We start from the raw sequence: 26,627 nt of genomic DNA on the forward strand, positions 1-26,627 counted from the left end.
TGCATGTGATGTGCACCCTGTAAATCTGTACAGTTCTATGATAAATAACTATACCAGTTTGCTGAGTTTTAATTTTCTGCACATTCTGTTTGGCATGCAATTTTTCCTAAAGAAACAACACTGTGCAAAGAAACTGAAGCTTTCTGTCCAAGAAGATTCCTTCCCTGTGCATGGAATTCATTAGAATATTATGTTATGTTTATCAAAACCCATTAGAAGTGAGAGGCAATCCTTCTGGCTGGCTCACATTTCATATATCTTCAAAAGGTATCTTTTGAAGTGTCAGAAAGACATTTGGAATGATCAAATATGCAGAAGAAAGTAAAAATAAAGTAAATGGCATGGAATACTGAAATCAACTGAGTGTTTGGTAGATATACCTATACAACTATGATGAGATACTGTTTGCTGGGGAATGACAATGTGTAAGAATGCTAATGAGGACTGTAATATCTCTAAACAAAGCCTCCAGGTCCAGCAAGCTACCAAAGGCATAACAAGATACAGAAGCTGGAAGCTGAAGCTAGATACCGTCAGACTGGAAATAAGCTGCAATTTTCTAACAGTGAGGGTAGTTAACCACTGTAACAACTGACCAAGTGTTGATTCTCCATCTCTGGGCATTTTTAAATTAAGAGTGGAAGTTCTTCTAAAAGATCTGCTTTATTTCAACAACAATTCAGAAAAGTCCTGTGATCTCTCTTATACAGGAGGTCAGGTGAATCCCAGTCAGTCTGGAGTTTCATAGAACAAGAGGACACTTACTACTCCAGTTGATCTGGGCGTGAAGGTTCTTTTTCTTTATGTGGAGAACACAGGCGATATCTGCAGAATTTTTTATGAATATTTGTACCTTAGTTTATCTGCTTGATATTATTCTGAGTATATGGACTTAGACCAAAAGGAGCTGTTAGGAAGAGCAAGCAGGAAATGAAACAATGGTCATAGATAGGACACATACAAGAAAACAACTTCAAGGGAGTAAGGGAACTATGGCTGGACTATTCAGTGGCAAGATGCTATTCCCAGGCTCCAACTCCCAGCGATTTTACCAGGGCCACATCCGAGAGATCAAGTGGACCAAGAACAATTAAAGGGACCCTCCAGGAAAAAGAAAGGGGAGGTGAGTTGCAGCAGCTACTTGAGGGGTGATGCTGATAGAGAAACAGAGAGAGAGAGGCAAAGAACGCCTTTTTTGGTGGTACCCAGGACAGGTCCAAGCAGAACAGTCCCATTCATAGGATGGACCAAGGCAACCGCTCCAGGCCCTGTGCTTTGCGGGGCCCTGCGCTTCAGGGGGATGCAGGATCCAGAGCAGCCTCAGGGGTTGGTGGGGGGCCTGGTGCCAGCAGCAGCAAGTGACCCGGCCCCCTCCTGCCCCCATTCCACTCCTTTCCCCAAGCCCCCACCCTGCCTCTTTCCAGCTTCCATCCCCTCCCGTGAGTGACGCCGGGAGCTGGCAGGGCAGGGCAGAGCAGGGTGGGCCAGGGCCAGGTTGCTTGCTGCTACCGGCGCCAGGCCCCTCACTACCTCCCAAGCTGCCCTGGATCCTGCCTCCCCCTGAAGCACAGGGCCCTCCAAAGTGCGGTAAGCCCAAACATTGGTGGAGCTGGGCCCACGTTCCAAAATATTGGTGGACCACAGGGCACCATGGGCTCAAATAACTTGCCACCTGTGCAAATATCTGGGTTAAGCAGAACCTTCCTAAACTTGCAAGGAAAAGATAAAGTTTATGCAAGACCAGATGAGTATAGACTTTTATTGTGTTAACCTTTTTCTCAAAATGATGTATACCTCTGGATGAACAAATATTTGTTTTAAAGCAGCTGGTTTGATTCACTTCAATCAGCCACAGGCCACATACTTCTGGAGGGAAGTTTCTTGCAGGTGTCAAACACTGTTAGGCCTGTTGATTTAGCATGGTTGCTAAACAAGGGGCTGTCTAAGAGTAGCAGGACCACATGTCTCCATCCAGGCAGGGGTGAAGACAGTGATTCTTGTCACATGAGAAGTGAAGTTGAGACAGCAAAGGGGTTTAAGGCACAGCTCATCTTGTACCTATCACACTTATGTCCTGTGTTCCCTCTAAGCTGCACAGTTGCGCAGCTGCTCAAGAGTCAATCAAGTGCCATGCACTCGATTAGCAGAGCAGTGCATATCTGGTATCATGTGTTCAGGTGCCCCTCTCCCCACTGCTCTGCAGCAGCATTGCTCCTGCCCTCTGCCTTGGCACCCCGGCCAGCTGCTCCTGGGAGCCTCCTGCTTGCTGTGTAGAGTGGGGTGTGGGGAAGTGAGTGTGCTGATGTCAGTGTGTCCCCCTCTCTCCACCTCCCACATCCATGTACCTCATCTCTCTCTCACTGTCAGTGTCTCTCTCACAATACACACTGTGTCTCTCTGACACACACACTGTCTCTGTCTCACAAACACACACTATGGGTCTCTAACAGTCTCTCACACACAGTCTCTCTCTCACAGTCTGTCTCAAACAAACACACACACACACAGACACTCTCTTTTACACTCACCTCCCAACACATATTTGTGTTATTGTTGTTACTTCTGGTACTTCCTGCAATGCACATATATTCGTTGCAATTTTATTTTTTCGAAGCGCTGTTATTTTTTTGACTGGTCTATGCATTTCATAATTTGATTTCTCTCTTATGCTTTATTTTTTGAACAGTGAGTTCTAAAATGCCTAACCTGTCCTGGCCAGAGTAATTATCCCTATAGTAATTTTAAAAAAATACTCATTATACCTAGGTTTTTTGTTTCTACTGATGGTGCACATTTCCTTGATATTGGTGCACATAAAATTCACTCTTCACATGGATGGAAAAATTAGAGGGAATGTTGCTTGTATCCTCTTAAGAACATAAGAACAGCCATACTGGATCAGACCAATGGTCCATCCAGCCCAAAATCCCATCTTCCGACAGTGGCCAACGCCACGTGCCCCAGAGGGAATGACCAGAATAGTCAATCACCAAGTGATACATCCTGTTGTCCACTCCCAGCTTCCAGCAGAGAGGCTCGGGACACTTAGATAATGGTGTTGGATCCCTGACCAACCTGGCTAATAGCCATTGATGGATCCATCCTTCATGAACTTACCTAGTTCTTTTTTGAACCCTGTTAGAGTTTTGGCATTCACAACATCCCAGGCAATGAGTTCCACAGGTTTACTGTCCACTGTGTGAAGAAGTATTTCCTTTTGTTTTAAACCTGCAGCCTATTAGTTTCATTGGGTGACCTCTAGGTTCTTTTGTTATGTGAAGGAGTAAATAACATTTCCTTATTCACTTTCTCCACACCAGTCAAGATTTTATAGACCTCTATTATATCTCCTTAGTCATCTCTTTTCCAAGCTGAAAAGTCCATCTTTTTAATCTCTCCATAAGGAAGCTGCTCCACACCCCTAATCATTTTCGTTGTTCTTCTCTGTACCTTCTACAATTCTAATATATCTTTTTTGAGATTGGGTAACCAGATCGGCACGCAGTAATCAAGATGTGGGGGTGCCATGGATTTATACAGAGGTATTATGATATTTTCTGTCTTACTCTGTATCCCTTTTTTGATTGCTGCTGCCCATTGAGTAGCTGATTTAAGAGAACTATCCACGATGACTCCAGGATCTCTTTATTGGGTGGTAACAGCTAATTTAGACCCCATCATTTTGTATGTACACTTGGGATTATGTTTTCCAATGTACATTATTCTGCATTTATCAACATTGAATTTCATCTGCCCTTTTGTTGCCGTGTCACCCAGTTTTGTGAAATTCCTTTGTAACTCTTCATGTCTGCTTTGGACTTGACTATCTTGAGTAGTTTTGTATCATCTGCAAATTTTGCCACCTTACTGTTTACCCCTTTTTCCAGATAATTTATGAGTATGTTGAACAGTACTGGTCCCAGTACAGAACACTGAGGAGACACCTCTATTTACCGCTCTCCATTCTGAAAACTGACCATTTATTCCTATCCTTTGTTTCCTATCTTTTTTAACCAGTTATTGATCCATGAGAGAACCTTCCCTCTTATCCCATGACAGTTTACTTTGCTTAAGAAGTCTTTGGTAAGGGACCTTATCAAAGGCTTTCTAAAAATCTATGTACAATATATCCACTGGATCACCCTTGTCCTTTTTTGTTAACCCCTTCAAAGAATTCTAAAATATCGGTGAGCCATGATTTCCTCTTCTACATATGAACAGGAGACTGAGATTAAGAAAGCTACTGGAGAATTATTATCATTTATTATTTGTATTACCATAAGACCTAGGAGTCCCAGTCAAGGAGCAGGATCCCATTGTATGAAGTGTTGCACAAATACAGAACAAAAAGACAGCCCCTGCCTCAAAGAGTTTATAATCTGAACCCCTGGTCTACATTATGAGGTTAGGTCAAATTTAGCCGGGGTTAGGTCAATTTTAAAATGAACGCATCTACACAACCAACCCCGTTCCGTCGACCTAAAGAACTCTTAAAATCGACTTCTGTACTCCTCCCCAGTGAGGGGAGTAGTGCTAAAATCGACCTTGCTGGGTCGAATTTGGGGTAGTGCAGACGCAGTTCGATGGTATTAGCCGCCAGGAGCTATCCCAGAGTGGTCCAATGTGACTGCTCTGGACAGCATTTTGAACTCCGATGCACTAGCCACGTACACAGGAAAAGCCCCGGGAAATTTTGAATTTCTTTTCCTGTTTGGTCAGCATGGCGAGCTCAGCAGCACAGGTGACCATGCAGTCCCCCCAGAATCACAAACGAGCTCCAGCATGGACCGAAAGGGAGACACTGGATCTGATTGCTATATGGGGAGAAGAACCTGTGCAAGCTAAATTCCGATCAAAAAGAAGAAATGCTAATATCTATGCCAAAATTGCACAGGGCATGGTGGAGAGAGGCTACAACAGGCACACACAGCAGTGCCGCGTGAAAGTTAAGGAGCTCAGGCAAGCCTACCAAAAGACAAAGGAGGAAAACGGTCGCTCTGGGTCAGAGCCCCGTACATACCACTTCTGTGATCAGCTGCATGGCATTCTAGGGGGGGGGACCCTATCACTATCCCACCACCTGCAAGGGGGGAGTCTCATGCAGCAGGGAGGAGGATTTTGTGGATGAGGAAGAGGAGGAGGAGGAGAATGCGCAGCAGGCAAGCAGTGAATCCGTTCTCCCTGGCAGCCAGGACCTTTTCATCACCCTGGAGCCAATACCCTCCCAAGGCGGGATCCCCGACCCTGAAGCCGGAGTGCACATTTGTAACTAGAGTACAGGGTTTAAAAGCAATAGTGTTTAATGTTTGATTGCCCTGAAGACTTGGGATGCCTTCGCGGCCAGTACAGCTACTGGAAAAGTCTATTAACATGTCTGGGGATGGAGCGGGAATCCTCCAGGGACATCTTCATGAAGTTCTCTTGGAGGTACTCTGAAAGCCTTTGCAGAAGGTTTCTGGGGAGGGCCGCTTTATTTCGTCCTCCACGGTAGCACACTTTACCACGCCAAGCCAGTAGCAAGTAGTCTGGAATCACTGCAGCACAAAGCATGGCAGCGACTGGTCCTGGGTTTTGGTTGCATTCAAGCAACATTCGGTCTATATCTTTCTGTGTTAGCCTCAGGAGAGTGATATCATTCATGGTCATCTGATTGAAATAGGGGAATTTTTGTAAGGAAACAGTAAAAGGACCCCATTCGTGCTGGGTTGTTTGCGCTTGGCTAAAAGGGATCATCCCAGAGAATAGCCACGCGGTGGTGTGGCGGGAGGTGTGTGCTGCACATCCACCCAAAAACCGCAGCCCCTCCAGTGAAACCCGACTGGCATTGCTTGCTATGGGAAAGGATGGCGGTGCAGTTTGAAACCATTCCCATGTTATGAAGGCAGAAGAAGCCAACCCCATGTACCAAAAGGCTTACCATGGCTGCCTGGAACCGGAATTCTGTTGTCCAGCCATGTGTGATGTGTCACCATACCGGCAGGCGCTCAATATAAAAGGCAAAATGCAACCTTCTACCTAAACCACATGTGCTGTGAATTGCTTGATTCACTGTGAAAGAGTCTGTCTTTTGTTCTCAGAAATGTATCATCTTAAATTTTACACTCTCTTTTTATGTCCTCCCAGGTGCAAATGTTTCTATGCTCCTCCTATCATCTCCGTCCCTGAGGTTATCGCAGATTAGAAGGTGAAAAAAACACACCTGCGATGACATGTTTTCCGAGCTCATGCAGTCCTCCCGCACTGATAGGGCACAGCTTAATGCACGGAGGCATTCAGTGGCAGAGTCCAGGAAAGCATTAAGTGAGCATGAAGAGCAGAGGCAGCAGGCAATGCTGAGGCTAATGGGGGAGCAAACGGACATGATGAAGCATCTATTGGAGCTGCAGGAAATCCAACAAGAGCAGAGACGTCCACTGCATCCGTTGTCTAACCGCCTGCACTCCTCCCCAAGTTTCATATCCTCCTCACCCAGATGCCCAAGAATGTGGAGGGGGGCCCCTCCGGGCACCCAGCCACTCCACTCCAGAGGATGGACCAAGCAACAGAAGGTTGTCATTCGAAGTTTTGATTTGTAGTGTGGCTACAATAAGCAATGTGGCCTTGTCCTTCCCTCCTCCCGCACCCCACCCCACCCGGGGTACCTTGTCAGTTATCTCACTTTTTTTTGTAATTAATAAAGAAAAAATGCATGGTTTCAGAACAATAGCCACTGTATTTCCTTTGCCAGCTGTGATCGAAGGAGGGAGGGTGGTTGGCTTACAGGGAATTAAAATCAACCAAGGGGGTGGGTTTGCAGCAAGAACACACACACAGCTGTCACACCGTGGCCTGGCCAGTCATGAAACTGGTTTTCAAAGCCTCTCTGATGCGCAGCGCGCCTAGATGTGCTCTTCTAATTGCCCTGGTGTCTGGCTGCTCAAAATCGGCCGACAGGCAATTTGCCTCAACCTCCCACCCCGCCATAAACGTCTCCCCCTTACTCTCACAGATATTACGGAGCACACATATCGCAAGCAGCAATAACAATGGGAATGTTGGTTGCGCTGAGGTCTAACCTAGTCAGCAAACAGCACCAGCGAGCTTTTAAATGTCCAAAGGCACGTTCTACCACCATTCTGCACTTGCTCAGCCTATAGTTGAACTGTTCCTTACTACTGTCCTGGCTGCCTGTGTACGGCTTCATAAGCCATGGGAGCAAGGGGTAGGCTGGATCCCCAAGGATAACTATTGGCATTTCAACATCCCCAACAGTAATTTTCTGGTCTGGGAAGTAAGTCCCTTCTTGCAACTGCTCGAGCAGCCCTGAGTTCCTAAAGATGGGAGCGTCATGCACCTTTTCAGGCCATCCCACATTGATGTCGGTGAAATGTCCCTTGTGATCCACCAGTGCTTGCAACACCATTGAGAAGTACCCCTTGTGGTTTACCTACCGGTGCCAAGATAGGGATATGTGGTCTGTCTATCACCCCACCGCAGTTAGGGAATCCCATTGCAGCAAAGCCATCCAGTATGACCAGCACATTTCCCAGAGTCACTACCCTTAATAGCAGAACGTCAACGATTACATTGGCTACTTGGATCACAGCAGTCCCCACAGTAGACTTGCCCACTCCAAATTGATTCCCAACTGACCGTTAGCAGTCAGGCATTGCAAGCTTCCACAGGGCTATCACCACTCGCATCTCAACGGCCAGAGCAGCTGTCATCTTGGTATTCCTGCGCTTCAGGGCAGAGGAAAGCAACTCACAAAGTTCAAGGAAAGTGGCTTTACGCATGCGAAAGTTTCACAGCCACTGTGAATCATCCCATACCTGCAACGCTATGTGGTCCCACCAATCTGTGCTTGTTTGCTGGGCCCAGAATCGGCGTTCCACTGTATCAACCAGCCCCACTGCCACCATGATGTCCCAATTGCCACATCCCATGCTTTCAGGAATGTCTGTGTCCATGTTCTCATCACAATCATCCTTGTGCTGGCGTCTCTTAGCCCAGTTATGCACATACTCCAGGATAATATGCAAGGTGTTTACAATGCTCAAAACAGCAGTGGTGAGCTGAGCGGGTTCCATGCTTGCTGTGGTATGGCATCTGCACGGGTAACCCAGGAAAAAAGACACAAAGTGATTGTCTGCCATTGCTTTCACAGAGGGAAGGAGGGGCGACTGATGACATGTACCCAAAACCACCCTCGACAATGTTTTTGCCCTATCAGGCATTGGGAGCTTAATCCAGAATTCCAATGAGCAGCGGAGACTGTGGGAACTGTGGGATAGCTATCCACAGTGCACCGCTCCGTAAGTCGATGCTAGCCACGGTATTGAGGATTTAATGCACTTAGTGGGGACATACACAAACGACTGTATAAAATCAATTTCTAAAAATCAACTTCTATAAAATTGACCTAATTTTGTAGTGTAGACATACCCTGAGTATAAGACAAGAAACAACAGATGGATGAGACATTACAACCACTTAGTTTGGAAGCTCACCGACTATGCAGATCAAAAGGAGCACCAGCTATGGTCTGTAGTTACTAACCAGGAGCCCCAGAATCAGCATCCTAGAGGACAGCAGCAATGGGAAAAAGAATTGTAAGAACAACAGAATCCTGTTTCCATGACTGAGAACTCTGTGCTACCCAGAAATATTCTGCTCAGACAGTAAGTGTCCATACTAGGGATTTTCACTGCTCCAGATGGCTCCAGGACAGAGACTCAAACTTTAAAGTCAGAAGGGACCATCACAATCATCCAGTCTGACCTCCTGCACATTGCAGGCCACAGAACCTTACCTAACAACATGTAGTTGATCTGCAACTGCTAGCAAGAAATATCTCCAATGACTGGTGATGGGACACTAGATGGGGAGGGCTCTGAATTACTATAAGGAATTCTGTCCCAGGTGTCTGGCTGGCAGGTCTTGCCCACATGCTCAGTGTTTAACTGAACACCATATTTGGGATTGGAAAAGAATTTTGCCCAGGGTCAGATTGGCAGAGACTTTTTTTTTTTTTTTTTGGCCTTTCTCTGCTTCATGGGGGATGTTACTCACAGGTTTAAACATGCTTATTAGGGAAAGCAACTAAAAATATAAATGTTTACTGTTTATACTAGATGACTGTTTATCGTTAAAAACACTAAATGATGTTTAAAATGTGTTTTTGCTTCATTCTCACATTTCCTTGCCAAAATCCGCCTCCTTTCTGGAAAGGACAAGCAGACCCTGTCGACACTGGGATGCAGCAAGGCACTGTGGTAAGGCTCCCCGAAAGCACCACGTTTCGGCCTCTCATTGCAATATGGCTAAGTTAACTAGCACCGTTTTGGGGCCAGGTGGCTCTTTCCTCAGCCTCACTGCAGCTGGTGTTCACGGCAATTAATCCTGCACCGGCACCCGCATCTGACCGGCCGCAACCCTGCTTCCAAGGCCAGAGCTGCGCGGTGCAAAGCGGGCCCCGGGCTGACAGGTCCCGGGGGGGGGGGCGGCTCAAGGGGCACCTGGCGCGCGGGGGCCGATGCGGGGCCCCAGGAACCGGCCGCGCCGGGCGGGGGGGGGTCCCGGCCCCCGGGGTCTGTGCTCAGGCGAGTCCATTCGGGGCCTTCTTCCCGCGAGACGCGCCGGGGCAGCTCGGCCCCGCCCCCGCCCGGCTTTACGGGCCCACGAAGCCCCTGCCCCGCCCGCGCCTGCCCCAGGAAGCGGTTTGTGGCGGCGCCCCGCGGCAAGGCGGGGGGAGGGGCCAAGCCCGGCAGCGACCCGGCCCGACCGGCTCTCTCTCCCTCCCGCCGGCCCGCGGGGAGGCCGGAACGTTGGTGCCGCGGCTGCCGTTTCCGCCAGGACCTTGCCCCCGCGCTTTCCCACCGGAAGGAAAGGCGGCGGCACCGGGCCGGCCGCCGCGGGGTGTGCGCGCGCCTCTCGCTCTCGCGGGGATGTCCAGGCGCCGGCGGTTCCTGGAAGGGGCGGCTCGGGCGCTGATGGGCACGTGCCCGGCTCAGGCCCGATTCCTGATGTAAGAGCCTGGCGCGCGGTCCCCCTTTCCAGGGAGGGAGGGAGAACAAGATCTCCAGTATTCTGATTTGTGACGTAATAACAGCCACATCTCCTTCTGGGGGGGGGGAGGTGCTCTGAGAACGTTCTGTTAAATCTTCTGTAGAGTCGTGGCCCCGCCCCCTCGTGTTCATCCACCACGTGGCCCCGGTTTCTTGACGCCTCCCCTGCCCAGGGGCCCGGGCCGTGCGTGGCTGGGTGAGCCCCGCGCATTTGGGCCGAGGTGCTGTGCGGTGCCCTGCGCCAGGCTGATCGCTGTCCACCCCCACAGCCCGCTGTGTGTCTGTCTGTGCTGCTGCCCCCCCCCCCCCCTTCTCTCCACAACACTTCCTTAGAGAGGACAGCCCGTACACAGGGCAGGATCCGGGACAGGGGCTGTGGCTCGGTCTGGAACCAGTGCCTCCTGCTGCCCCAGCGCAGTGACTTGTAACTTGGTCAGTAACCCCGTCCTTTTTCCTCCCCCAGGTGGACGCTTCATTCTGAAAAAGGCAAGTATAAATAATTCAGTGGTTTTGGTTCTTTAAATTGGAGACAGACAGGCAAGCTCAATTCACAGCTTTTGAACTGCCCAGAACACGTGATGTGACTTTTAAAACATGTTCAGTTCTTCTCCACTTTCGAAAACGTGGGATAACAGAGGGAAATTCTTCACCAGAGGGAATTAGGAAATGTTTTTCTTTTGGTAGAATTTTCTGTGGCTACCACTTATGTCTGATGTAATGTTACCTGGAATGGGATGTAGTGAGGCAGATGTGGGACCATCTCTCCATGTTGCATCCATTCACGTCAAGCCTGAATTTGGCCTTTCATTAGCCTGTTTCGATTCTAACACTATTGTATTTTTAATTAAATCTCAGTCTTGGAAGAAGCTTAGCAAGGGCAGACCACCTTTGACTTCAGCAGGGTTTTATGTTGATACAGGAGTGTGCCTCATAGAGTTCCTTGCAGGAATATGTTTCTCATAATGTAAGATTTTTGAAGAAAGGTGGACGTATTTTGCTGGTACAATTACCTTTTGGACAGCACATTACTATATGTAACTCTACACACAATACAACATGATTATTTTTTTAACATTTTGGCATTCGGCTTCCTCTTGAGTTTTTGTTGAGTATGAAATGCAGACTCAAACTAATCCTGTATCTAGTGCTGACATAGAAACACCTCTAACAGAACAATTTGAAGAAAGTACTTGTACCCAAATAAGATTTTTAAAATGCTAGAGAAAAGGTTGCCCTGCCCTTATCAATGCACAATTTACAGTATGCTATAAATTAGTGGCTTAATAGCTGTAATATATGCCTTTTATATGTTCACCTCTAAAAATACTTACAGAGAGAAGTTCATTTAGGGTTTTACTTTATTCATCTGTAGATAACAAAACCGACAGAGAAAGGATATGCCCTTACTGTTTCCAGTTTCTGGTTCCTGATAACCACAGAGTACGTCTCAAACCCAAGATGAAACTGATTCCACGGATACAGAAACTTCTTAATCGGGAGGCAAAGAACCAAAAACTGAATTTGAAACAGACAAAGCTTTTGAAAAAGTATAAGGACTCAAGAAGTGTTCGGGTAAGATTGCGATTCCAATTAATACGATAACTGAGTTTGTTCATTCCCTGGAGCCTTAATTTCCCTCAAAGAGAGAGGGAATAAAAGAAGATAGGAAGCTTTTCTCTTTAGAAATTGAGTTTGCAATCCATACGATTATTTCATCCGAACGTAACTTTCTCTACGTAACTTTCCTGTTACGGTAACTTCTATTCAAATACACACACAAGGAATTTTAAAACAAAAAACCTGACTTTAATATCGAGATGAGAAAATGGCAGGTGGAAAAATCCCCAAACCTCCAAACACATGGCTGCAAAAATGTACAGAAGCCACAATCTGCACATTCTAAGATTTAATCTAAAAAACAAGCCATTTATCTTTTTATTGTGAAGATAACTTTTTGTTGTGAACATTCTTGGTGTAAACTGTACTGCTAGTCTATTTGTGCAGTTTTGCAGAAGTGTCTCTAGCCAAACTAGCAGCAGCAAAGATGGATACTTTTCTTTTCCCACCCTCTTCACTCAAGAGTGTTATGACCTGCAAAGCCTAATTGGGGTCAGGTAAATCCTAACATCATTAAGTAGAGGTAGGTTTTCCCTCCTTTTTTTAAAAATGAGGAAATCAAAGCTGAAAGTCCTGTTAAAAGTTAAGATTCCAGCAGTTACACTAGTTTGGCTGTGATGGACATTTTTTTTAAAGTGTATAAGCTGAATGTTACTGTTTGTCATAAAATGTCTATGATAAAGCATACAACACGTAACATAATCCTAGTTAAGGTTGCTGTCGGAACATTAACTCTTATTGGCTTACTTCTTTTCTTTAGCCATTTGAGGTTTGTCTTCACAGTGTTTTGGAGCCTGTGGGAGTGAGCCTATCAGCCCAGGTTGATAGACTTAGGTAGCGGGGCTCATGCTAGTGCTCTGAAAATAGCTGTATAGACAAGGCTTTGAAGTTGTGGCTTAGACACCGAAACCTAGGGAGTGCGGGGTGTTTCATACTCTGAGCCACACTTCAAAGCTCTGTCTAGACAGCTATTTTTAGAGTACTAGTGAAAACTCTGCTGTTAACCCGGATTGGGATGCTTGCTCCTGTGGGCTGCAAAATGCTGCATAGACATACTCATGGAGGCCTGAAGATTTCAAGGACAGCTATGCCTGGAGGAAACACTTGTCACCAGTCTCCCATTTAGAAGTCTGTTGTGAAGCTGTGTACCTAAATGAGAGTAAATTATTTCTGGAAGAGATCAGAAGTTCATGCACACACAAAGTGCTTAGTCACACATTAACACTGACCCAGTTGCTTATATTTTGAGGGCGAGGATATCCATAGTGACATGTAATCTCACATGTCCGACAATGAAACAATTTTTGTTGGTTTGGTTTGTTTCTTTATCAGCATTTTTCAAATTGAGTGTGAACTGCCTGAGCAGGCTCTGATGTCTCCCAGAGGAAGCTCAAACAATCTTAGGGAAAATTGGGTTGGGTGGCAATTTTGTGTGAGACTTTCCTGACCAGTGTTTAATATTCAATACTTAATAGCCAGTGACTTCTTATTTGCTGATTAGAAAGTGGAAATGATCCAGCAAGAATGAAAAATGAATTACTGACTTCCCCTATCTACAGGGTTAAAATATACATTTCTGCCCCAGAGCACAGTGTTTTATCACCAATAAAAGGCACTTTACCCAGTGCTGCAAACCAGTGTGCATTATGGGAGGTCTCAGAATGCTTTCTGGGCTCGATTTTTGCTCTCATTTACACCAATGTGTAAATCCAAAGTAACTTCATTAAAATAATGAAAATAGTCATTAAGGGGCAAGGGAAGACACTTGTTAACACAAAATATAGTAAACAGTGCTAACACATTTCACTTTACTGCATGAGCTTCATTGTATTCCAGAATGATCAAAATGAAGAAGTTTTCAGGTTCTGAAGCTGTCATGTAGAAAATAACTATATATAACTTTAATGTAGTGCTATAGAGACATACAAATCTATTAAAACAATTATATAGACAGATGTCTTAATAAATGAAGACAACACCCCACTGGGGGCGGAGGGATAGCTCAGTGGTTTGAGCATTGGCCTGCTAAACCCAGGGTTGTGAGTTCAGTCCTTGAGGGGGCCATTTAGGGATCTGGGGCAAAAATTGCAGATTGGCCCTGCTTTGAGCAGGGGGTTAGACTAGATGACCTCCTGGGGTCCCTTCCAACCCTGATATTCTATGATTCTAGGCCCAACATTGACTCTTCAGAGCGTGTCCTGCTGGCAGATTGAACAGCTTTCTAAGAAATGAGGAAACTACTGATTATAATTTCCTGTGCCAGAATTTGCAACAATAGAAATCTGAAGCACCAACAACACAAGATTGGGTTGAGGAAGTATCATAATCATTAACTAGGATCACTTCTATGTCAAGGCTATAGGCACTTCAGATAGACACAGTACAAAACTAACAAAATGAAGCAAATTCCCTCCCCTCAAAATTTTAGTTTCCATTTGAAGGGCTCACAAACCACTGTGAACCTGGAAGTTTTGCTTTTATTATTCATTGGTGTGATATCACAAATATTTAGGATGGATTTGAAAAGCTGTCATTTTAGACAGCAGATATTCAGTGTCTCTCTTCCTATTTCAATAACGTGGGTGGATCCAACACTTTGTGGTCTTGCCCAAACAAACTTAAGTAATGATACTAAGGCAGGGGTGGACAAACTTTTTGGCCCGAAAGCCACTTCAGGGTGTGAAATGGTATGGAGGTCCGGGTAGGAAAGGCTGTGCCCCCCAAACCTCCTGGCCCCCACCCCATCCAGCCCCACCCACTTCCCACCCACTGACTGCCCCCCTCAGAACCTCCAACCCCCCCCACATCTTGTCCCCTAACCGCCCCCCGGGACTCCACCCCCAACCAGCCCCCCTGCTCCCTGTCCACCCTGACCCCTGTCCACATCCCCACCCCCGACAGGCCCCCCACCCCCTATCCAACCCCTCCCTGTTCCCTGACCCCACCACCCCAGAACCACTGCCCCCTGCTCCTGACTGCCCCCCGGGGACTCCCTACCCAACCCCCTTCGCTGCCACGCGCGCCGCCACTACCGTCCCCAGGCAGGACGGTCCTGCAGGCCGTAGTTTGCCCACCTCTGTACTAAGGAGTAGTTGGCCAGGTGTGAATGTACTGCTTATGTCTTAAAAAAAAAAAAAAAAAAAAATCCCCAAAAGAACCAAATATTGATGTACACTGTGACCTGCAGAGCTGTAACAGGTTTTTAAACAAAAATATACATTTGTTTGTTAGCTGGACAGATTCTCAGAATATAGCAGGCATCCATATAAATGTGAGTTTATAGTTTGTGGTCCATTCTAATCTCCATGCAATGTTCTTGAATTGGGATTTAAACATAGTAATACCGTCTGCTCTGTTTCAGACAGACTGACCATCCCATTAAGATCTGTCTGAGTTAAGATCAAGATTGACTTACATACTTACTGTGATTTGGTGTGCACTTTCCTACTTGGATTGTGCTTGGAATGTTTCTGGTATTATATACTTAAAATACTACCAGGAACTGACAGCTCCCAAAATTACCATTTTAGAGCCATATAAGCTCCTTCTGTAGAAAATGACACAATAGGAGCAAAATTGACTGAGACTTAAACCAACAAGCTGACAGGCTAGGTTTACAAGACCTTTCTTAACCATTAGCGATATGTTATATCTTGGTTTAAGCATTCTGCTAACTTTGCAATTGCATAAAATTGCCTTATTCTATTTTGCAGAGTTCTAAAACTCCTAGAGGCATCATCTGTAAATTAGTTGTTTTTGCGGATATGGTTCATCAGTTAATGGAAGATCAGCTGTTAAAGAGACTTTTGCCAAAGCCATTGGTTCCCAAACTTTGGGTTGTGGACCACTGGTGGTCTTCTGTGGAGAGTTGGCAGGTCACATTGTTTTAATTCTCCTTGTTTCTAGCTGAATCCATTAAAAAGAGCTAAAATAAATTAAAAGCTTTCCTGTTATTTTCTGTGACAGCAGTTGGTGTACTTGTAAGAGATGTTATGTGATGGGAGCAGTGTCTCAGACAGTCTCTCTATTAACACATGGTTTTGCCCACTCAGCTGCTTCCCCTTTTGACCCCACTGAACTTTAGTAGATACCCTCTAGTCCCACTCTCCCTGTGTGGTATTCCTTCTCTCCATACCAATGGGCTACCTTGTTTCTTTTTATCTGTAGTGCATCTTTTTATTTTTGCAGATTTGGGATTTTTAATATTTTCTCTGAAGACTCACCAAAAAAAGTGTTCTGGAGGGGTACCCATGTTAGTCTGTATCAGCAAAAACAACGAGGAGTCCCCGCTGCACCTTAGAGACTAACAAATGTATTTGGGCATAAGCTTTCGTGCGCTAAAACCTACTTCATCGGTGCCACAAGGACTCCTTGTTGTTTTTGCAAAAAAGTGTTGTATATTTACGTAGAGGTGTAAATTAAAAGATAAATTTTAAAATACATTTTGATTGTTTTCTGGATTCTTGTATGTTTGTGGTGAAACATGAATTCCACTGGGGTACATTCAAAGTATTATACAGTCAGAGCTACTTTTAATGTTGTCTAGTCTTTTTGTGGTGACAAGGTTGTTTTTTGTGTTTCACTCCATGTGTTTGCAATTCAGAATTAAAAGTCCCCTGAAATTAGTTTCCAGGGGATTGGAGTCATTTCTAGTCACACCCTTGGGAATTTGATGATTTACGTGGTTTAAAAGAGAAAGCTAGATGTGGATTTGATGTTGCTTTTTATGTCTCTCTGCTTCACACAAGTAAAGTATTTAAGCAGCTTGATTCACTCTCTGTAATTTTGAAGAGCAGTTTAGATAAGTCTAGAAGTGTTCGTCACCAATGCCTTATACATTTAAAATGCAGAAAGACTGACAGAAGAGCTAACATTTCCTTTCCTCTCTTCATAGCTGGTTACTTGCAACACATGCAACAAAACAACAAGATATTGTGGTAAAAGAAGAGATTTTTTGGCAACAGCAACAAGCTGTTCTGGTACTCCGAAGAGTAGACCAGACCCAAAGACTCAGATATCTGCAAACAAAACGACACCCTTAAACCACAGTAAATCTGGATCTAAAAGCAAGAGTCCAGCATCAACTTCCAGGTGCCTATTTCCATTTTACCTAAAGAGGCAACATACTTCAGTGAATAAGGGCACAGTACTAGAAGTCAGGAAAGGGAGTTCAGACAAGTAGTTTAGTAATCGCTCTGATAATTAATATTTTATCTTTTATCAAGGATCTGAAATGGAAGATCAGTTGTTGTTTGGGTTTGTTTTTTAATTGCAGGAGTCCAAAGAGTCTAATAAAAAGAGTGACTAGGGGTAAAAAATATTACTTCTAGGTGTTTTTAAAAAAATAAACTTCGGCCTTTAGTGTGAGATACCATGTAGGGTTTTTATTTTCTAAGCATGTGTGTAATTGTGTGCACAAACTCAGTACTTGCATACATATTTGGGTAGTTGTGTTTCTCACAGCCCACTTTTACACGCAATGTATAAGTTATGTTTGTAGTTAAGTAATTGTGCACCTGAATTTTATGTACAGAACCATTTTCAAATGCAGACCATAAAATTACATTATTCCTCCAGCCTCTTTTTAATAAGAGATTTATTGGATTTTTGTTTTGTTTTGCTTTTCAGAACATGCATGGCTGGACAGTCACCATCCAGTTCTTTGTCCAAGACTCCCAAAAACACTAAATTTCACTTTACTCAGCTAAAACGGTTGCTTAATCTTGAAGAAAAACAAAAGAGCCAGAAGAAGATGGACCTGAAAAACTTCTTGTCTTCACTTTGAAATACTGAATAATTACAATAGTCATGATAATGGTTACAATAGTAGTGGCTAAAATTGGGCCAGTAAATGAACTAAATTAGTGGCTGCTTTATTAATTGTTTTATAAACTTAGAAACAATTTTTGTTAATACGGGTTAATTTCTGGCTGTGTTAAGGCCTTCAGCATGTAGGGGAGATTTAAATACATTGTTTCGAAACAGTCTCTGTACTTTTAGATGGATTGCCTACCAGAGGATATTGCTGGAATAATAAGGTAATAAGCCATGTCTTGGAAGCCTGAACTTGTATCACAATCTTTAGTGGCTCAGGAATTAAAAGCCAAAAGCTGTTCTTGGACCAGATTGGCTTGCACTGTAGCAATCAGTGTAATGGTTTTTAAAATAGGATCCTGTACCACAGTAGAACTTGCAGAGGATCTGCTGATCTCTAATTCTTTCCAGATCTGTGCTGTAAATGCTATGGGTTTGTTTGTGAGTTTTACTCAGGACTTTCTTTGTGACTGCAGATCTGTGACTAAAACTGATTTCCAAAGGAAATCTGTGCGGTCATCTTAATGAACTGACAAAGTAATTCTGAAACATTCCTGCTTAACGCTATTCAGAAGTAGGTCTTATTCTGAAATTTCTGAAGTTGATGGCTCCAGTTTTCCATGTGGAAAGAAAATTATTTGTTTTTACATACAAATAGCTTTACAACCAAAAATTTCTCTTTCTGTAAGTTATATAAAGTTTATTCCTTTCTGTTCCAGTCCTCATTCTTGTTTTGGCACCAGTAAAGCGACAAATAAAATGATTCCACTTGCCCCTTGAAGTGCATCTGGCTTATTCTTATCCAATTAAAAACCAGTTTCCAACAAATACAAGTTGGTATATTTAAAAAAAAAACATTTCAGGGAAGGCAGAGCTTCTTGCAAATCTTAGTTTTAATCTCATAAGGGCTGATAAGTATGTAATATTCATATGAATCTTCTGGAAATGGGTAATGTGACTGAAATACATAGTAGAAGTGATTTGGAAAGCCCTTCCTTCACTTTAGGCTTAACTAAAACATATGTAGGGTCAATTTTTAACAATTTTTCTGGTAACTATGCTTTTACAATGCATTGTGCTGTTTTTCCTCTCTGTAGGGCTCTGTATTTATTTACATGGGTCACTTTATGGCTTGTCCTCTGATGCCTTTACTAATTCTTTAGTTTTGTTGGGGAGAAAAATGTATATTGTAAAGCAGTATTTTAAAAGGGTTTGTGTTGTAAAATCTTAACTGTAAATAATTTTAATTTTTTTTCATAAGGTATGTGGTACTTTTGCATGCTGTGTGTAGGATTGAAACGTGACTATTTATATAATTAATATTGCCACTGTTAGACAATTGCAACAAATTTTATACAAAGTATGTTAGGTAAGGTATCAATGAAAAAGTCACAATCTATCATCTTTGGATCTAATGTGAAATCCCTTTATATCCCATTTCTCACCCATAACAATTTAACATTCAACACGAAGACTTTGTCCAAACCATGGGAATGGCCATGAGTACTAGGATGACTCCCAAATATGCCAACTTCTTCATGGGCCACATTGAGGAAGCATTTCTGGACAAGTACACCACAAAACCAATGAAATACCCTAGATACATCAATGATATTTTCTTTGGACAGATGACCTAAAGTTCATCGTAGATTTCCACCACAATTTCAACAACCACTCCCCCTTCTTTAAACTCTCTCTAGAACAGTCCTACATTAGCATCAACTTCCTGAACGCAACAATCAGCTTCAACCATGGAACCCTACAGCCAAGAAACCCATAGTTCATCATACCTACCTTCACAGATCCAGTAACCACCCCAAACCCCCCAAGAAATTTATCTACAGCCAGACGCTCTCATACCACAGAATATGGTCTGAGGAGAAAGTCTGGGATATACACCTTAACACACTTAAAACTGCCTACACCAAACAAGGACACTCCACTAGAGAAGTAGATATACTTCATGGAATGGGCCACTCAAATACCTCAAGAAAACCTGCTTTAACAAATAAACCTCCCTGTTACAATTACAACCCATACTTGATGGGGTCCTCATCCTAAAGAAATCTTTCCTGAACCCCCTCTGTTGGCCTTCAAACAGCCCTCCCAAGCTCATAATCAGAAGTAGCTCCACACAGACGAGGATACACCAACTGAAAACCACCAGATCCTTCCAGAACAACAGATGCAAAAACTGTACACATCAACAGCTACAATGATCAATAATCCCCATAACACACCTTTCAAGATCCATGTCTATATGTGCTTATCACAATATATGGTGTACCTTTTCCTGTGCACTAAATGCCCCAATAACAACTTAGTGGGTGAAATGAGACAATCAGTATGCTCCAAATGAACTCTCACAGAAAAACGATAAAAGAAAAACACCCTATCACCTGTGTGTGAACACTTTTCACAAAGCGATCATTATATCTGACCTCTCAATGCTCATCCTCAAAGGAAGCCTGCACAACACCTTCAAAAGAGAAGCCTGGGAGTTTACATTCATAACTTTCCTAGATGCTAAAAATCATGGGCTGAATATGGACACTGGATTTATGGTTTATTACAATAATCTGTAACCTACAAACCCCCTCCCAGCTATTTTTTCTCCCCATCCCATAACACCTCTCCTGTCATAGGAGTTAACTGGCCACTTAATACATATTTCAAAGGACAATTCAAGGTGAACTACATGTGCTAAACGATGTGTTCCATCTTGTACATTTCCCAGACCTGAGAAAAGCTCATCCTAAGATTGATAGCTTGTATCTTTCACCAATAGAAGTTAGTCCTGGCTATGACAACACTACATATAAGAAAACAAAATGGTAACAGTAATCAGTTTGGTACAGTAATCATGGTTAAACTTTCTTCCATTTTGAGATATTCCCAGTTTCAGCAATTATTCCCAATTTTAAGTACAGGGAATCTCTCAAACTGGTAAATCTTTCAAAATGGAAGACACTAAAGTGTAATCATTGTCTTTTTATAATGGATTCTCCTGTTGCTTCAATGGATAACTTCTTTAGTTTTAAACAGTTTTTAGAGACACTCACCTCCAAACTATATATCTTTCCTTTAGAACAAATTCTACCCTCATTTAAAAGTGCCATTTCACTCAACTGAGAAAGAGTAATGTAACTGTTCTAAACTAGCCACAGTCAAAATGGTGGTGCAGTTTTGGGTTACTCAGAACAATATATGGAGGTTATATATAGACATTTCAGAGAACATAGGTTGGGCATATAAGCATTAAATAATATTGATTTACGATCATGTTTTTACAATGTTTTATTCTTTTAAATATGAAAACATTATACATTGAGGTGTTATTTAGAGGACAAATTACACAAGAATTACACCTTCTGTGAGCAGTGCACAATAATGAAACATTTTTACATTTCAAACATCTTTTCTTTCTTGTCAGTTTTCAACAAATGAGTAAATTTTTGTTGCAAACAAGTTACAAAGTGCTGTTAAAGCATTTTTGCAAATTCCCACAAAAAAGGATCATGCTTACTAGGATACTTTTTAATGTAGTAAAGTTTAAATCGGAATTAGACTTCTAAATAGTAAGATGGAGAAGCTGACGAAGATAATTTAACACACTGAGACAGGTTCAAAGACAGAATGGTCATTTTAAAAAAAGATAATCGATATTCCTATTAAGATTTTTTTAAGTTGATTCTCTAAGAGTAAGTTGCTGACAGCCAGATCCTAACTGCTTTATTCCCACAAATAGTCAGTGGGAATATCAAGCATGAGAAAAGCAAGCAAGAATTAATCCCAAGTGTTTTTATTAATAGAAAACCAGCCCATCAAAAATAGTGCCATTGCAGCTGATTAACTCATCTTTCAGCGATAACTCTATAACTTTCTATTACCATATGTACTACAAGTTGAATTTCCGCCCAGCCAGAGGGCCAGTAAAAGGCCTATGCATGAGCTATATCCATTTAAATCCTCCACATGGTGCACAGGCTTTTTGATGGCCCTCTACGCAAGGATGAATTTTGGTGATCACTAGAGGACACATTTGCAGACACTGAAATTCATGGATGTTTTGCCACTGACTTCTAGATTTTAAAGCATGTAGCTTTCATTGTGTTGGGTGGGAGGGGGAAATCATGAAAGGTTGACTGGTTTAATATATGAAAGGTTGAAGCTGGATGTAAAATAGACAAGCTAATGTTACTGACACCTATACATTAACTTTCTAGAGAGGAGGCAATTTATTTTTTTCAACAGTTACAATTGTTTTGTACCAAGAATCTTAAACTTGTTTTTAAGATCACAAAAACATGGAGAATAGGCATTTTTAGATAGATTTTTTTATAAAGTTTTACAACTATATCATTTTATCTTTAGTCGTTACTTCATGAGAGTAATCCCACTGACACCAGCAGAATTACCTGCAAATAGGTATTATTCATATGATTAAAGGCTGCAGGATTAGGTCCATGCTTTTTCACTAAAAACTCCTGATCACTATATAATATAACTGAGTAAATAAATGTGTCTCTCTCACTAGAAGGATCTAATTTTTTATGATTAGAAAATGCTTCAATCTAGTATCCACCTTTCTTTGGGCAGGTCATTTGGATTTCAGTGCAATTGGGTCACATTACCAAAATACAATTTTATCCAGATTAGGTGACTACACCTCATTTTATCTACCTGGGAACAATCCTGTGCACAGGTATATATGCTACATTTTGGTACTTGAGAACTTAAGGATACCTGCCAACCCTATGGGGTTGCTGTTGTGTCTTACTATATTGTATGTCTCCTTCAGTGAATCTGGGAATGGTGTTACAGTATTAAAACTTCAAATTCATTGATACTGTGATGTCACTCCCATTGAAAACATAGACAGTTGGAGCACCATTCATCCACTACCATGAGATACTTTTAGTGACAAACAAGGAGCATTTTATCTCCCCGAAATTGTCTGTTTTCAAACTAATTTTGAGTGGCTATTAAAAAACCCCAAACAAACAAAGCACACCACAGAAGTAAAAGTTCCATGAGGCAAAAACATTAGCACTGAGCTACAGCAAATTTTACCCAAAGAAAAGTATAGTTCTCAAACTTTCACTTTAAAATTATATCAACGTTAACGTTCACCTCAAGGAAAAGTTTGATTTTTTAAAATATATTTTTCCTAAACCTTGTCTTTAACCACTTCTAAATATACATCTATAGATACACGACAATATTACTAAAACTTAAGAGAATAACAGAGTGAAGTCAGTGTCTATTTTTTCTCTGTCTTTGAGGTGTTCAGTGCCGATTCTCCTTGACTTTTACACATTGATTTCTGCTCTTTTTCTGACTAAGGCAGGTGGAGAAGGAATGAATGTTTAAACTTTTTACAACAAAATATTTTAAAAATCCAGGCTCTAATCTTACAATGAACTCTATACCAGTGGAGCTCTATACGTAGTGACTTCAATGGCGGAGCTGTCCACCGGCTTTGGAACGAATTGAGACTACTGATTTGTTCTGTGCATTTATGATTCACGTGATAACTGATCTGATTTTTGGTTTTCATTTATAAGAAATTTTGTACTATGCTTTACAAAAGGAGAGTGCTTCTTTGCAGTAATAATGTGTGTACATACACATTTATATAGCTACATTTTTAATTGACTAGAACACATTTAAACCATGAAAGTCTTAACCTACATCTAATTTTCAAATAGTCTTCAACTTGAATGTACTTTTGAAAAGAGGATTATGGATATTTTTTACATACCTGACTCTGCTTACGAAAACATAGCTAGTTTCCTTTGTTCTAATTATGGTCCATATCCTTCCCACTCTGGTTTTCACTGTGGAATGATAAAATGAGTAGAAAGCCCACTCAGATGGCTATAAATCTGTTGAAGGCTGGTGAGCTCAGAGCATCGAGAATCTCACAACCCCTTAATCAGGTTTTTGGGTGGGAAACTCCCAGTGAAAACAACTCTACATAGCATTGTTTCCTTGCAAATTACAGGGTAAAGTGTGCAAAAATGAATGTCGATCCAGTCAGATTTAATTCCCAGAGGTTCCTACTTCATGCATGCAAACCTAAGAGGGACTTGAAGTGTTTTGGAGCCAGGTATGGGTTGAAAGGCCATGGCAGAAGCAGTCTAGATGGTATATTGTTAGAGAGGACAGGAAGAGTCCCAGGAAATGTCATGGAGAGTCTGGCCCTCTTTGTAAATACCCCATTCCTCTGTTACCTTCAGATGCACAGAGAAATGGGTGAAGGTCCAAACTCTCTGAGACCCCTCTGTGGGCTGCTAAACCCTATTCCAAAGTAATGATGCTGTGCAGAAACCCTGTAATTTCACTCCATAGATTTTTCCATCTAACTACAGCCCATTTGTGGTACTTTTTGCAAAAGAGGACTGTATGTACTTGTGTCCAAATATGAATATTTTTAAAAAGAAGGCTGTTATATCCTGCTGATCGTTAACAAGAATTCCAGGGCCTGGACCTACTGAAGTAAATGGCAAAACTTCCACTGACTTCAGTAGGGCCAGGATTTCACTCCAGGATTATACTGAGTCATCTCAGTCTATTTTATTTTAGAAACTACTGTTTTTAAGTGTGTAATGTGGGGTGAGGGGGTACAGTATTAATTGGCTGTAAAACTTTATTTTTGTTTACACTAATGTAAAAAGCTTTAGTTTGTATGACAAGTATGAGTAAAGGTGGATATTTGTTAATATTGCTATGAATGTTTACAATGAAAGAGCTTCTCTAGGCAAATTTCTTGCTAGAACACTTAAAAAAGCCTCACACGGTAAAACAAACTCAAACACTTGGGGTCAGATGTTCAAGGGTATTTAGGGCCCTACGGATGCTGCTAGGAGCCTAGGGGGATTTTCAAGAGCACCTACGTTCTTAACTCCTATTAATGGCGAGTAAGGCACTTTTGAAAATCCGACTAGGCATCTAGCTGCATCTTGAGGCTCCTAAATACCCTTAAACATCTGCCTCTTAGTGTTTTTAAAAGGCAAGGGGTAAACAACTTTATTTTCATAAGTTTAGTTACTCATATACAAATACCACATTTATACAGCGATAGAGTTTGTTTTTAAACATACATTCAGCAACATTTTTCTACAGTTTAATTCACACAGTGGCCTAGATTTTCTGGGAGAAAACCCCCTCCTTGTAAGAAAAGGAGACCAAGATCCAGAAGTTGTTTGCTGAGAGGCTTAGACACAGGGAACCTGTGGCACTCATTGGCCTCTCTGGACAGGCTTCTCCATGGGAGAGGATGCTTTGACCCAAAGTTTCCACAGACAACAAAATTCTACCTGTAGTATCATCATGCTGTGTAAGTAAAATGGTACTTGAGCACTTTCCAATTTTAATAATGGCCATTCAAAAATAGGTATGGTCCTGAGTAACCACCGCATACTATAGTTGAAGCTGTGGAATGACTTCACGTTTCAGGGATCAGGTTTGTTAATGGAGACGGATGTGGCAGAAAGGGGTTATTGTACAAAGAAGTGGTCCTTCAATTTAGAAACCGAGTTGTCAGGAAAAAAAGCATTTCTATTGTACTAATTAAAATATTTAGTTTTTATGCTGTATTTTTAATGTTTACTTTTAAATATTAAAATTAAGCACAATTTTGAGTCATTTAAGGTGTTCAATTTAACATGATTTATATTTTCCACTTTCAAAGTTGGTTAATAACATTTACTTTAAAATAAACCAATAGTTTTATTTGGGGGTGCGTAAATTAACTTAATAAATAACCAGTAACATCACACTCCACATAAAAATAAATTGCAGTCGTCTTCTTATAAACATAAGATTATGATTTCCATAATGTTCCATTGCCTCACTAGCCATTGAAATGTGGCAACTTAAATGTATACTTTGATTATATAGTGAACTACACTGAGTAGAGGGTGCATAAGAAAAATAAAGTGGAAACTTATCAGTTTCTTACAGGGCACCTGATCAAAATCTGTACAAAAGATATGAATATTTTAAGATAATTACCCATTTTTTAACGTAATAATATACAGATGCCACCTTTTATAAATGTACCTATGTTCACTTGCCAATAAAACAGTAAACAAACCAATATTTTAAACAATTCTTATAAATTATTTGGAGCTTTTTTTTTTTTCCCCCGCCACTCTCCAACAATGTACAAAAATAATACTACAGGACTATCAATCAGTCTGACCTACCCCTCACTCCACAGAAGAGCAGAGGCTATAGAAATAGAGGTTCTTATCAATCATCACTGTAGATGTCTCCAGCAAATGGTAGGTGCACATGACTGCCTGTGACATTGGGAAGTCGAGACAGATCAGGAAGGTTCTGGATGCGTGACCTGAGTTCTTTTCGCACCTGGGATACTCTGGCTAACTTACGCTTGTATTCCTGTAATGCAAAAGTAGTTGACATTAGATTATTTTCCAGTCACCGTTGCTTTCATGGTGGGATTTTCAAAATCTCATCCATAGTGTTTAACTGACATTTTGTTGACCCTTAAGCGAGTGAGGTCATGAAATGAGTTAGACAACCAGATATTTTCCAAGTAGGAAGAAGAAAAGGAGTACTTGTGGCACCTCAGAGACTAACAAATTTATTTGAGCATAAGCTTTCGTGAGCTATAGCTCACTTCATCAGATGCAATCCTTCCACTCCATATAGCTAAATTCAGTGCCTCGCATAATGACAGGTTTCAGAGTAGCAGCCGTGTTAGTCTGTATTCGCAAAAAGAAAAGGAGTACTTGTGGCACCTTAGAGACTAACAAATTTATTTGAGCATAAGCTTTCGTGAGCTACAGCTCACTTCATTGGATTGCATTAATCAGAAAGCTTATGCTCAAATAAATAAATTTGTTAGTCTCTAAGGTGCCATAAGTACTCCTTTTCTTTTTGCGAATACAGACTAATACGGCTGCTACTCTGAAACCTTTCCAAGTAGAGTTTATCACCTACTGGAATCAGTGTTTGATTCCCAGACAGCTCAGGAATCACAACACAGCTCAAGAGATTGATTTAGTTCACTGTACATTTTGTTTTGGGGGCTTTTTCGTTGTCCTGTGACTATACAAAAACTAAACAAGGAGGATGCCAGTCTTAAATAATACAATTGTAGAAATGTCTACATGTGAC

The 26,627-nt window shown here is 42.1% G+C and overlaps 2 protein-coding genes and 1 long non-coding RNA gene across 4 annotated transcripts in view; 1 reads left to right on the forward strand and 2 right to left on the reverse strand.

Annotated features, from left to right (window-relative positions):
- Positions 1-6,692: 6,692 nt before the first annotated feature.
- On the reverse strand, positions 6,693-9,843 carry LOC140907230 (uncharacterized). The gene is made up of 3 exons (XR_012157415.2): positions 9,176-9,843; positions 8,490-8,560; positions 6,693-8,088 (listed from the first exon to the last, which is right to left on the reverse strand). It is a non-coding gene; the product is annotated as an uncharacterized LOC140907230 (long non-coding RNA).
- RMP24 (ribonuclease MRP subunit p24) lies at positions 9,698-18,258 on the forward strand. Its single transcript, XM_073332682.2, has 5 exons — positions 9,698-10,006; positions 10,510-10,532; positions 11,419-11,618; positions 16,558-16,754; positions 17,292-18,258. The coding sequence occupies exons 1-5, from the start codon at positions 9,927-9,929 to the stop codon at positions 17,446-17,448; spliced, it is 657 nt and encodes a 218-aa protein (XP_073188783.2). The 5' UTR covers positions 9,698-9,926; the 3' UTR covers positions 17,449-18,258.
- Positions 18,259-20,788: 2,530 nt separating this feature from the next.
- RPRD1A (regulation of nuclear pre-mRNA domain containing 1A) overlaps positions 20,789-26,627 on the reverse strand; it is a 68,044-nt gene continuing 62,205 nt past the window's right edge. For both annotated transcript variants that reach the window (XM_073332687.2, XM_073332689.2), the window contains one exon: positions 20,789-25,886. In XM_073332687.2, the coding sequence (XP_073188788.1) occupies positions 25,737-25,886 (150 nt within the window). In that variant the 3' untranslated portion in view covers positions 20,789-25,736. The remainder of the gene's footprint in view (positions 25,887-26,627) is intronic.

This window comes from Lepidochelys kempii, chromosome 2 (assembly GCF_965140285.1).
Source record: "Lepidochelys kempii isolate rLepKem1 chromosome 2, rLepKem1.hap1, whole genome shotgun sequence".
In the NCBI taxonomy this organism is placed as follows: Eukaryota; Metazoa; Chordata; order Testudines; family Cheloniidae; genus Lepidochelys; species Lepidochelys kempii.

What these genes read in the sequence shown, in the direction of transcription:
- RMP24 (XM_073332682.2), top strand. Translation starts at nt 9,927, where the DNA reads ATGTCCAGGCGCCGGCGGTTCCTGGAAGGGGCGGCTCGGGCGCTGATG. An exon ending in AGGACTCAAGAAGTGTTCGG is followed by an intron (nt 11,619 to 16,557) that starts GTAAGATTGCGA and finishes CTCTCTTCATAG; the next exon opens with CTGGTTACTTGCAACACATG. An exon ending in AGTCCAGCATCAACTTCCAG is followed by an intron (nt 16,755 to 17,291) that starts GTGCCTATTTCC and finishes TTTGCTTTTCAG; the next exon opens with AACATGCATGGCTGGACAGT.